At 48.2% G+C, this 13,582-nt stretch overlaps 1 protein-coding gene across 10 annotated transcripts in view; it reads right to left on the reverse strand.

Moving 5' to 3' along the window:
* The window catches only part of GTF2IRD1 (GTF2I repeat domain containing 1), a 68,878-nt gene that overhangs the window by 42,484 nt on the left and 12,812 nt on the right, over positions 1 to 13,582 (reverse strand). For 8 of the 10 annotated variants that reach the window (XM_083875182.1, XM_083875179.1, XM_083875177.1 and 5 more), the window contains exons 1-3: positions 5,329 to 5,391; positions 2,804 to 2,932; positions 641 to 782 (exon numbers count right to left, since the gene is read on the reverse strand). In XM_083875182.1, the coding sequence (XP_083731308.1) occupies positions 641 to 782; positions 2,804 to 2,926 (265 nt within the window). In that variant the 5' untranslated portion in view covers positions 2,927 to 2,932; positions 5,329 to 5,391. Of the gene's footprint in view, positions 1 to 640; positions 783 to 2,803; positions 2,933 to 5,328; positions 5,392 to 13,582 lie in introns of those variants that run through there. The other 2 variants (XM_083875174.1, XM_083875175.1) reach the window with 1 other exon arrangement.

The raw sequence follows: 13,582 nt of genomic DNA on the forward strand, positions 1-13,582 counted from the left end.
AATAAAGTCTCCATTCACAGAATGGCTCCCACCCTCACTTCAGCTCCCAGCCTGTTTTTTGGAAACTGGCAGAGATACAGAACTGGGACAGAAGGCTTGCAACACACAGGTATCCCTCAGATACTTGGTGAATCTCATCTGAGACTGGGGGGAACACAGCTCCTGCTCAAGGTATCCTGTTACCACTGTTCATCCCTCAAAAGTATAAGCAACTCCACAACCAACACTTCTAGCTACCAAATCCATTCCTGTTTTTCCAAAAACCAGGAAAAAAGCCTTGGACCAAAAAAGCCCTTCTGCTTCTGGGAGGATCACTAGGACAAACTATTTCTGCTAAGTCCTCAAATAATACTCCAGTGCTCTGGCAGCACTGCCATAGGCAAACAGCAGCAGGGCAGCAGAGCAGCATTCCAGCCCTGAGCCACCTCAGGGATGGATGAGAGAAGAGTCAGGGCATGCAGTGCCCTCCCTGGCAGTGAAGAGGCTCTGGCTGCAGTTCCCTCCCAACTTCTCCATCCCTCCAAACACCACCCAGCCCCATAGACTGACAGACAACCCCTCCACGCGCTGTAGGAGTCCCAGCTGGCACAACCAGAGAACCAACCTTGGCGTGGACATGAGTGCCGGTGCGGATACTCACTGCAAAACTTCTGGAAGTCAGCCTGCAGCTCCTTGCGGGCACTGAGGAAGACCCTTCCCTTCTCAGTGCCCACCACGAAGGCACTCTCCTCGTGCACGGCGATGCAGGCCACCTCTGCGTTCAGCTTGGAGAGCGCCGAGCACTGCGGGAGGCACCGGGTCAGCACAGCACCTCCTGGGAGAGCATCCTTGCTTCCCACCCCTTCCCACTTCCCAGTGGGTTTTTGGTTTGGTTTTTTTTCCCTTCCCATCAAACCACTGCTCTGGTTTATGTCTGAATTTTGTTGTGGGTTTATGACGATCCCCTAAAAATTTGGGTGACTTTACAGCTCTACAAAAATACCCAGCTGGAAAACAAGAACTATTTACCCATTGTTTTATTTCACTTTTTCCTATCCTAAAAATAAAGATTTTATTGCATTTCTTTAAAAGAAAACGCTCCTGTAAAAAAGAGATCTAACAAAAAACCCACACCACAACCGATAACAATTTGCATTTTTCCACCAGCTCTAATGGAATAAGGAACACAGGAATCTTATTTCAGCTGCAGAACACTAATATGGTCAAAGTCCAGATTAGTTGAACGATTCTTCTTGTACAGTTATGCAAAACAATAAAGAGATGGAAAAAACTTCTTCCATTAATCCATTTTATGTAACATGCCCTTCCTGCTCGACATAATACACATGTATATGCATTTTTATTAGTATTTTTTATATTATAATAGTTACTCAGTGCCAGCAGCCTGAGTCATATTCCTACAGCTACAGCACTGGTGCTAGGAAGATGCTATCCCCAGGTCATGATTTAAATGGGTAAAAAAGGGAGATTTTTCCCATCATCAGCCCTGGTTAGACACATCAACAACCCCACCGAGGAGTTGGAGGATGCTGACAGCCAGGGAGGGAGCAGGAGAGCAGAGGGGTTACATGGACCAACCCCCCTGAGCTCCCTGCACACAAATACTTCACTGGTGTGGGCTTAAACCAGCTTCCAATACTAGGTCATTTTACCTCCTGCTCACCTTCTTTAAGAAGGCATTGAATCAAATCCCACAAAACAGATATTTTTAAGAAACCTCCTTTCAAAACCAAGTCGCAAAGATGGATATTTTGCTCAAAAAGTCCAACACTCAAAAAATAAACACAAAAACTAAGGTATGTGAGATCTGGATGCAGAACAAATCCAAACCCCAAGCCTGCTTGGTGACATGCACATGGCCCTGTGGTTTATTTACCAGGCACACAGGCAGATAGGTTTCAGTGAGCACAGAGCCTGCCACTGGTGAAATGCTGGGATAAAGGCTGAATTTCAGGAGCAGTTTGGCTCCCTGGCCCCAGTGTAAGCACCTAATAAGGACTGCATAATAATGTATATTCATTAAGAAGCCAAACTATGGTAACATAATTTGCTGTACAGGATGGCATGTATATAAATCATCAAAGCTGCTTGGGGTGTGTAGGCTCCAGGGAACCTGCTCCTTAGTGGGGTGGTGATGTCAAAGAGAAGGAAATTGGTATTAATGAAAAAACCTCTCCCTGCATAGAGAGGAAAACATATCCTAGATAAATACATTACATATGACTTGACTTTAAAAAGAGAGAGCTATTTAGCACATCTCATTGCATTAGACATTTGTTACTACACATCCACTTTCCCTTCCTGATCACATTCACAGTTAAAAATAAGATTAGCTCTGGTCCACGAGACTTAATCCAGACAGTTATCTTGTTTATGTAAGCACGGCTGACTTAGGCAAGGTTTCCACTGGGAATTCTACGTCAAAAGATATGAAAGTTCTTTTCTTTGTTCTCAGAGATAAAAAGCCATTGTTCTGCTGTTGTGTAAATGCTCACGGTAACATTGGTAAAACAGCAAGGAAAAAAAAAAAGCCAACCACCCTTCAGCCAGTTGATACCAACATAAATATTAATGGGAAAACAATACACATCTGAGATTAACTTGTGCTGACTTTATGATCCTTATGGCTGTCAGGGCAGGAAAGGGTTTTTATTTCTCAGCAGTTCCCTGGGCTTTCCAGCAGCAGAGGAGAGCGGAATGAGCTCACCAGGCATCCTGTGCCAGCCCTGCACCCAGACAGCCTTGCTAAATGGAGGCCAAAGGAGGGAGGGGGATGGGGACAGGGGTGCCACTGGCCTCTTACCATGGAGTCTAAGGCAGACACTAAGCTGGTGATGATTTCATCTCTCTGGGGAAAAACCATATTCCATTGGTCAGCTCTGGAGGTGGTGAGTGTCACATCTAAAGGCTTCCCTGCCAAGGCCATATTCACCTGAAAATAGAAAAAAATAAAAGAACTAAGCATCACTGTTACTAACAGAGAGCTGGAGCTGGGCATCACCACAGAAGCCCCACTACCATCATGTGCTATGAGAGCAACGTGCCACAGGTACACAGGGGAAACTGAGGCATGCAGAGAGGCCAGAGCAGCCTGAACCCCACAATCCCCATGAGTCCTCTGCTAAAGGCAGACAGCTGCAGAAGCTGTTGAGCTGTAATCAAACCCTGGAGCCGATGCTGTGTGTACCAGAGGTGGCTAGATCATCTCTGCATTTGGAACTCACCCTCGAGGAGATGCCACCATTGTGGCGGGGGCCACTGGACCAGCTGCATGGTGGGACACCCCAGATGTCCAGCCTGTGGCCATGCAAGCCAGAGGATGTGGTGCTGAAGTGGACACAGAGCACTCCTGTGCCCAGGCTCTGAGCAGAGGGTGGTGGCTCTATCCTCACGAATAGACACTGTGCTGGCCATCCTTGTGCCTGCCGCTCTAAATCCTGGGCAAGAGGAGAGCCTGCCACCCAAAAGTGCCCCTGAAACAGGTCAAAGTCACAGGGTGCTCTGCTTTCACCCCAAGGGAGAGACGCAGTTCATGCCAAGGGATTCCCTAATCAAATCACCCAACTTTGCAGTTCCTGGTATCAGGGAGAACAGGACAAGGTGGTGTGCAGGGACCACATATCTGAAAAGAGGCTCAGCCCCAGAACCTCCACCCCTTACAGTCAAATGGGGAAAAATGCTGTGACCCAGCTACAAGTGCAGCAACAGCATCAGTTTCTACACCTCAGTGTTCATGTCTCATCTCAACTCACAGTAATGTCAGTGCTGCAGGAAAACTGAGACAAGGTCTCACCCTGCTCAAAACACCCACACTGGCGACAGCGTCACCTCCAGCACCCAGCACAGCCCTCCCAGCTATCCCCTCCATCTGGGGATAGCTTTTAACCTCCACCACCCAGCTTTAATCCTGCAAATAAAGGGCAGCAAGTTAGCTCATCAGCCACTTGAAGCCAGATCATAAATCATGAGCTCACAAATGGATGAAAGAGCCTGGAGAACCCCTAACAAGGCCGGATGGGCAGAGGGCGGGGAATATGAATGGAGCTGCCTGCACATAACTCAATTTGCCACTCAGTCAATAACCACAGCTGCCCAACCTCACTGAAAACAGGGGTTAAAGGCAACAGCAAATCCCCAAATTCACCTTCCTACCCTAGTTTGCACCTGTACCCAAGCAGAAGGAATTTCAATGCAAAGCAGAGCTGTGCTGCTGGCTTTTACCCCAAAATAACAAGCTCCCCCACACTGCCATCTCTGCTGGGCCTGAGCACACACATGTTAACAAAGAATCACAGAACAGTTTGGGTTGGAAGGGACCTTAAAGATCATCTCATTCTAACCCCCTGACATGGGCAGGGACACCTTCCACTATCCCAGGTTGCTAGGACAGCCACAGCTTCTCTGGGCAAACTTTTATAAGGATGTGCAACAAGCTAATGAAAAGGGGAGACAAATCCCATTCAACAATAATGACTGAATTTCAGGGATTGCTCTGGATGAGCCCTCCAGGATTTTCCCCATGTTGCCAGCTCTTGAAAGCAGCCAAGCAGAGGCTCCAGTGGCACCTGCAGACAGCAGAGCTGGAACCTCAGCCACCATAACAGTTTCCCAGGAAAATCCTTTTCCACCCATCTGACACTTTCTAACAAAGCTGATGGACATCTCCTCCATGATGATCTTGGGGGAAAGAACCTGGCCTAACTAGGCATCAGCTTGGAAAATAAAGCAGGAAACTGAACATATGGTCCTGCAGCTGGGCACAGAGCCCGGGTGTCCCCATGCTGGGGATGGGTCTCTGCCAGGCACCTCCAGCTTTACCATCACAAGAAGCTGCAGCAACACCATGAAGCAACCTGCCTTGCTCCAGCCCTGAAGTTTGTGCATGCATGGACAGACAGACAGACAGACAGACAGACAAGAGCCCATTTCACCTGCAAGCTCCCGAGCAGCTTCCTGAGCACAGCTCTGCACGAGTGGGGAACTTGAGATTCCATATTTTCATGGATGCTGTGTTAATAGGAGGTGCCTTGTTGCAATTGGCAGGAAACAGCGAGGTGCTGGCGGTGCAAGTGCTGGGCATCAAGCTGAGCTGGGGACCAGCCCCTGCCTTGCTCCAGGGAGCATCACTCCCTTCTGAACTCCCTCAAGTACTTGCTTAGAAAACAGCTTTACTTTGATGCCCATACATGTTTCTGAGAGCCTTATTTATTATTAAATGTGGCTGCTATGGCATGGACATTCTGCTGCCTTCTAGCAGCATTTTGGAGAACCAGTCCCTGCCTTGGTGGGGCTGGTTGCATCCACTCGAGGAGCTCTAGCTGCACCAACCTGCTCAGCCACGGCCTCCCACAGGAATCAGCACTTCCAGGGAAGAGATGCTCCTCTCTTGGCTGCAAAAAGCAAAGCCACAAGCTGGATCTGGCTGCAGGGAGGGAACCAATAGGAAAGACAGGGGTAACATCAATGAGAAGTGAGGCAGGGTCTCTGCATCCCCTTCCTCTCCTGCAGGAGATCGGGACAAAAATAATCCCTTTCCCCTGGCTGATTGTTTAGTAAGTAAAAGCAAGAATCACTCAACAAGGAAAAAAAAAAAAAACAAACCCAAGATGTAACAAAAAGATGACCCAAGTAACACAATGGGATTTTAAGGGGTGTGGGGGGGAAAATATTCCAGTAAAGCTTTTAATCATTTGTGGTCACAAAGAGCATTACAGTGGATTTACAAAAGGGTGGAATAAAAGGGAGGAAAGAAAACTTCACTAGCAAGTGCTAGGCTTATTTAAATCAAATTAAGACATAGGGCTTGAAGTTGTTTGTCTAATTAAAGGGAAAGTACTCTTCAGGAAAACTAGGGTAAGCCATTCTTACAGCAGTTGGGGCTGGCAACAGGGAGCAAGGTGGGTAGGATGGTGCAGAGCAGTCTGTCCCACTTCCTAGGGCTCCACACATCTGTCCTACTGAAATCTCTCCCTGGGACACCACCAAAGGGTCGATGTCACCTTCCACAGGGGCCCTGCTCCAGGTACAGCCCCATCACACCTCTGCAAACTCAACCCCAGGAGCAAAGGCTGGCTCGGGGACCAACACACCACTGTCATGGGGACAGAGCAAACATTCGCAGATTGTTTTTTTCATTTTTTAGGGCTTTAAAAAAAAAGTTAACAAATTTTATTATTTTCTTAATTATTTCTTGTCCACAAAGTAATCTCAGGGGAGCAGGGTGCTGTGCAACTGCTGGCACAGGATGTCATCTCCTGCTTGGCTCTTACAACATGTCCCTTGATAATCCTGGGAAAGATTAGAAACTTGGCCCCGGGGCAGTTTCACTCATGAATCACCTGTGCTGCAGCAAAGGAAAAACCAGGCACTATTGGGAGGCTCATGAATTTCTGTGGAATGGGCCAGGGGCTCCCCAGCCCTGCACCCACAGGAGGCATATCCCCTCACCTCATCCCTCTAACATTTCCATGGGGCAGCATCTCATCAAGATAAACATTCTCCTGCGGGGCATCCCACATCACCATTTCCAAATCCTATGGAGTTAACAAAACAGTAAAAAAAAAACCCACCAGTAAGCCAGTGACAACCCTCAAAAGGAAATCTCATGTCAGAAAGCTGTTATTATACCCCTCAAATTATAAACAGGTCCCATTAGGAGAAGTAGAGGGGTCTTTCCCTGTGCAACTTGCACAGTTTGCCTCTGGCCCATGCAAAGACTGAACTGGCAGGATTAAGTATTAAGAATTAAGTATTAAGAGTGGGAGAGTTTTCATCCCCCTTCTTCCTTATCTTCCGAAGTCTTACAACGATTTTCAACCCCATGTCACACCCAGAAGCAACAGCATCTTATTTATTAAGCTGAGCTGGTGTTTTCACACTGCCACAGTCCTTGAAACAGATCCTCCACCACCATCTTCCCCTTGCCCCTCACCTTGCTGTACATGAAAGCCTTGTATAGTGTAAATCCCCAAAATCTCATTCCTCAAGGGAAGCTGAACATTTGTCCAGGACTTGCAAATCTGAACTGAATTACTGGCTCTCCCCACCCATACTTTCACTTCTCTGGGCCACCCTTGCCAGCAAAAAAAAAAAAAAAAAAAAAAAAAAAAAAAAAAAAAAAAAAAAAAAAAAAAAAGGCAAGGCAATGACCCCTTTTTTGGGAATTACCCAGGACCAAACCCAGTGCAGAGTAGGGGATGCTGTGAGATGGGAACAACTAAATGCCCAGGAGGGATGGAGCACATCCCACAATCACTGCTTGTTACACTGACTTCTACCAACTCTGGGGGTTTGCTACCAATACTGAACCACAGAATCATGGAATGGTTTGGTTTGTGAGGGACCTAAAAAGTCCCTCACTTTCCAATCCCCTGCCATGAGCAGAGACACTTTTTGCAAGACCAGCTGCTCAAAGCCCTGTCCAAACTGACCTAGAACCAGGTTTAAACCAATTAATTTGTTTTTTCCTGTTGGTCTGCTGTGTCTTACAAATATAACTCCGGGTCCACTCCCACCATGTCAAACATCTCTCGTACTGAGGACCTGGGAAGGACATCAGACCTCAAAAACATCTCAGGGAAAGGCATCCTCAGTCTGGGGCCCTGACCCAAACCCATTAGTGGATGTCATCGTCACATATTCCAGCTCAGCCCTTAAGACACCAACTACACCCAAGGGCAACAGGTTGAAGGGCACTGGCTCAGACCCAGCATCCAGTGAGGGAAAAGCAAAAAGGTAGGGAACACCACAGAGAGCCCTAAAGAGCTGTTGCCACTGCTGCTGCTTGCCCTAAGGAGATCCCAACATCCCCATGGAAATCCCCCCATGCCTGCCTACCTGGAATGCACAAAGCCTCCGATGGTGTGGACAAGTTCCCCGTTCAGGGAGCTAAACAGGAATAGAAATTAATGAGAGCTTTGGCTATTCAGCACGTTGGGGGTTAAAAAAAAGAAGAAAATAAAAGAGGAAAGAAAAAAAATTGAGCATTGCACTGGTCCTGCCCACAGTTTCACACAATAGTGGCAAGAAATTATCCACTTATTCATTTTTCCAGGAAAATTCTACCTGTTGCCTCAGTGGTTTTGATGAGATGGTGGGAGGCACAAATGAAATAAAACAGTTCCAGCAAAATAAAAATAAATAGTGTATATATATATATGTATTTTAGAGGTTGGTCTTCAGATGAATTACAGGCCCTTTACCCTCCCGGGTAGTGGAGGGACAGCCTGGGGGTATATTAGAACAGAGGAAAGCACAGCTGGGGATGGGAGATTTTTAGAGGTACATGGGTTTCTTGGTCACCTGAAATGTTTGATAGGCCACAGGATGTTGGGCACCACATTCAGGCATTTCCATCCTCCTAGGACCAAGGGAACAGGACCAGTGCCCTCAAGCCCATCTTCTGGGAGGACACACCAGCCCATGAACATATTGATGAGATGACAGTGATTTTATTTGTAATTGCCTGTCACTCCATGAGGGAACATTTAAAGGAATTTTTAAAGCTTACACTCTGGAAGATACTTAGGCAATTAGCCCTGGCTATCATTAAACATGTTTAAAATGGATTCATCATGACTGAAGCCACTGGGAGAAATAATGTCCAGGACAGTGACCCTGCTCCAAGTGAGGGGCCCATCCCTGTGTCCTATCCAGGGACATTGCTTTGGGACAGGACCCACAATAAGGGTTATCCCACCAATGAGGAAGGGGCAGTGACCCAGAGGGTATTTCCCTGTTCCACTCCATCCCAGGGATTTTGGAGGTCCCTTTTTTGCAGGTAGTTGTGATCAGTGAGGTGACTGCTGAGCTGGAGCCATTTGGGCAAAAATCCCTGGAAACCACATCAGCCACAGCAAGGGCAAAAGATAGGGTAGAGACCTGTCTTGAACTTCCATTTGTGGGTTTTTTCTAATTGCTTAAGCAAAAACAGGTGTTTGTGGAGAAGATGTGATCAAAGCCATCTTGGATGCAGGAGCACTGTGACAAGAGTCCCATGCTTGCCAAAGAGCTGTCCTTGGGGATTTTGCTGCACCAGTGGAGATGCCTGCTCCACATGGACAATTTGCTTTAAGCCACTGTCCTGCCCAGAAAAACCCTAATCCCTCACACCTAATTCAGTGCCAGCCTTCAGCCTCTCTGGCCACATCATCTCCATCTCAAGCCATGCAAAGCATGCCCATGCCAGGATGGTTTAATGCATCCCTAAAAGGTGGTTGGTGAGCTGCTCCATTAGCACCAATGCCAGTGGTACAGCAGATACTACTGTGGTCCAGGGCACTCACAAAATGCCCAGAAATACCCTCAACTGTCTAAACACCCTGGAAAGCTCTAATCTATGCCCTGTGTGTGGGTGTCCCTGCAGCACAACCCTTCTGGGACAAGCAAGGAGCTCTGAGTTTTGAGGGACCCCAGGTGCCACATTGCCACATACCCCTGGTGTGAGAACCATCTGCTGAGGACACATCTGATCCCCTAAACAGGGGCATCCATGCATCCCCAGTCCCAAACCTGGTGCAACTGCTGCCTCACAACTGCTGCCACTTCTCTCCATGCATCCAAATTTTTCCTTTTGTTTTGCTACTTTTCACAGAATCACAGGATGAATTAGGTTGGAAAAGACCTTTGAGATCACCAAGTCCAACCCGTGACCTAATGCATCCTCATCAACTAAAGCATGGCACTGAGTGCCACATCCAGTCTTTTTTTAAAATTAATCCAGAGACAGTGACTCCACCACCTCCCTGGGCAGACAATTCCAGCACCCAATCACTGTTTCAGTGAAGAAGATTTTCCTGATGTCTAAACTAAACTTCCCCTGGCTCAGCTTAAGGCTGTGTCCTCTCATTCTGTCAGTGGTTGCTTGGGAGAAGAGACCAACCCTCACCTGAGCACAGCCACCTTTCAGGAGGTTGTAGAGAGTGATCAGGTCACCCCTGAGTCTCCTTTTCTCCAGGCTGAACAACCCCAGCTCCCTCAGCCGTTCCTCACAGGGTTTGTGTTCCCAGCCCCTCACCAGCCTCGGGGCCTCCTCTGGATGTGCTCAAGTGTTTCAATGTCCTTCCTAAACTGAGGGGCCAGAGCTGGACACAGCACTCAATGTCCTTCCTAAACTGAGACACCCAGAACTGGACACAGCACTCAAGGTGTGGCCTCACCAGTGCAGAGCACAGGGGCAGAATGACCTCCCTGCTTCTGCTGGCCACACCATTCCTGATCCAGGCCAGGTGCCCTTGGCCCTCGTGGCCACCTGGGCACTCTGCTGGCTCATGTCCAGCTGCTGTCACCAGTACCCCAGGTCCCTTTCCTCCTGGGCACTGTCTAGTCACACCATCCCCAGCCTAGAGCATTTTGGGGGGTTATTGTGGCCAAAGTGCAGGAATTGGCACTTGGACTTGTTAAACTTCATGTTGTTGGACTCAGTCCACCTATCCAGCCTGTCCAGATCCCTTTGCAGAGCCCTCCCATCCTCCAACAGATACACACATGCTCCCAGCTTGGTGTCATCTGCAAATTTACTGGTGGTGGACTCAATCCCCTCATTCAGACCATCAGTGAAGATATTAAAAAGGACTGGTCCCAGCACAGACCCCTGAAGGACACCACTGGTGACTGTGCCCAGCTATTGCAGCACCATTCCCCACCACTCTCTGGGCCCAGCCATGCATCCAGTTCCTAACCCAGCAAAGAGTGCTCCTGTCCAAGCCCTGGGCTTGGTTTCAAGCTGATACCAGCTTTTCAAGTTGATACCTTTCTCCAAAGACTGAAAGCAGCAGAGCTGGGAGGGGCAAACACCCTCTGGTGCAGTCTGGGCCACAGTGTTATGGCACAGTGAGGATGCAGGCCCTGCTTTGTGCCCCAACTGTACCAGCAGCTCTTACCTCACTGCCTCTGTTGGCTCTCCCAAACCCTCTATCTCCCCTGCCTGTCTCCTTCCAGTGGGTAGTACAGGGCAGAGCCAGCTCTCATGACCAACATCTCCTTCCCTGTTTTATTTTACCCACAAATCCCAAGGCACCTGCTGGAAAACCTCACACAGACACCAGCAACACAACATTCACCAGCATCACTGGCCTCGACTCTGCCCTCCTGGATAATCTGGCACCTGCTGTTTAGTCCCACTTATAAAAGAAGCAAAGAGCAAACTGGGGGGCTCCCACAGGGAAAAGTGTCTACCACAGGAATTTTCACTTTCCATCTCCAACCAGGGCATTGCATTCTCCTGCCACCTTGATTTCCTTAAGCCTGGCCTAGGTGCATACCTTAATATAATATAGTAAAATCATAGTAGGCTTCTGTCTAGTGCAAAGAGAGCTAGAAGAGGATCAAGTGTCCTTCAGAAGCTGTTTCTCATCTCCCCCAGGATAAACACTTCGATGGCATGGCAGCTGCTGGGGGATCACTCTGCCTGTGGAGCTCCAGCAGCACTGCTTTCAGCTCCAGACAAGTTTCCACACTGCAATCTCATGGCAGGCAGGCACAGAAGCTCTTGCTTCCAGCAACTGCTTCTTCCTTTATTAAAGAAATTTTAGAGAAAAACAAGTAAGGGGAAAAGTGTTAATTGGAGCATTCCCACCATAGCAGGGAGGGATGCTGAAAGCACCATGCATGGAAAGCTGGATCCTGCCTTGGCAGCCCTGCAGGAATGGTTGAGGTCAGGGAGGCCAAGATGAGCTTCATGGTGGCTTCTGGGTGAGCAGAACCACCCAGCCACAGAGACCTGGGTGCCTGCAGCCCCTTCCCAGGGGGATGCCCAGCCCCAAAACTCTGCCTGCAATCAGGGAGCTCAGCACCTCTTCCTGTACAAAAGCTGCCTGGCAGTTCCTAGAAGGAGAGACGCAGATCCGGCACCTCAAACGCCAGGGCTCAGGTTGCACTTCCCAGAAGCAAATGGCATGGGGATGCCAAAATTAGCAAGTTGATAATTCTACCCCCTGGTACATCCCACTGGTCTAGTAGAAGGTGTCCTTGCCCATGTCAGGGGTGGGGGTGGAATTAGATGACCTTTAAGGTCCCTTTCAAACCACATGATTCCATGAATCTGTGATGATCCTCCACTCCTGCACCATCATGACTGCTGGTTACTGCAAGATGATGCTGGCAATCCCATGCTCAGTGAAAAAAAACCGAGGTGAAATGAACTCAGAAGCCATAAGATAACCTGCAAGGCAGGTCTTGGGATTGCACCAACCTGGGCTCCCAGCCCTGTACCCCCTTGCACCCCTCCATCAGCACTTGGGTCCCACCTTGCATGCCTGAGTGGGTGCTGGAGCAGGGGAAAGGCAGACAGACTCTGTTCCCTGCCTCTGGTTTGGCAGTGCATACACTCACACTGGGGTTATTTAAAGCCCAGTTTTAACAGCATTCAGCTACTGGTTGCGTGATCAGGATAAAAAATCGCAATCCTAATTCCTGGCCCCCGGTGCCTATGGCAACTGGTATCCGTCTCCTTGGAAACTAATCTCGTGGTATTTGAACAATGTACCAAGGGCCTTTAATCTCCCAAAGACTGTAAATCTTTATTCTAGCCTGCTCTCCTCCTACCCCAAGAGCCAATATAAAAAGCCTGTTGTTTTCCATGAAATCACCAAGAGCCTAACTTGAATTTTATATTACACAGACACACGCTTTTTTGCTTTTGTAAAATATTTTTTCTCCCCACTAAATTAAGGAAAAATCCCATATACATGATGCCCCTGGTGTTGCAGCCCTAGCCCCACGTCCTAGTAAGGGGTTTGCTTTCTCTGAACAGTGCTCAATGCCCTATCCTGGCTCTTGCCTCAACTGGCATGTCCACCTTGTCTATCCAACCAGACACTGCTCCAGATTATTATTATTATTTATTTTTATTATTATTAATTACTATTAATTATTATTCATTATTATCTAGCAAAAGGCTACTCAAACTGCAAACATACAAAAGCCTAGCAGCAGCAGCTCATTGCTGGGGACAATGAGTCCACAAGGGCTGAGCACAGGATGCTCCATCTCAGTCTCCCAAATGCTGTTGGGCTCCTCATCTTGCTCCCCAGCACTCAACTCCAACGCTTTTTTCTTTTGCAAAGCTGCTGTTGATGGCACCAGCCCCTCCCTAGCTCCCAGACACTGCTCATCACCCACTTTCTGCTCTGCACAGGCAATTAGTTTGCTCTGCATAAGGTGGTCCCTGACAGAGAGATACCACATAATCTCATTATGTTTAATTTTATCTCTAGTATTTCTCTCTGGTTACTGGTGTCTCAGTACTGAGTATTCCATGTGTTACAGGATGGGCTGTTTACTGATCCAGGCTGGCTACATAAATAAACTCATTAAAAAAAATAAAATGGCTTTTTAAAGGGATGAAAGAAAGCTCATCTCATGCCCTGAGTTTCCCACTCCTGTCAGCTCCCTGCTCTCTTCTCCCTTATTGTATCTTATGGGATGAGTCACAAAGGTGAGAGCAAGTCCTGGGTCATCCCAACCCCACAGCTGGATCTGTATAGATAGTGCCAGCAGCTCCTTGCCACCCACAGGCTCAGTGCCTGCCCAGAACTGGGCACCCTGCACAGGGCAGGTGACTCACACTGGCAGTGGAGGAGTC

This window comes from Zosterops lateralis (assembly GCF_965231275.1).
Source record: "Zosterops lateralis genome assembly, chromosome: 19".
In the NCBI taxonomy this organism is placed as follows: Eukaryota; Metazoa; Chordata; class Aves; order Passeriformes; family Zosteropidae; genus Zosterops; species Zosterops lateralis.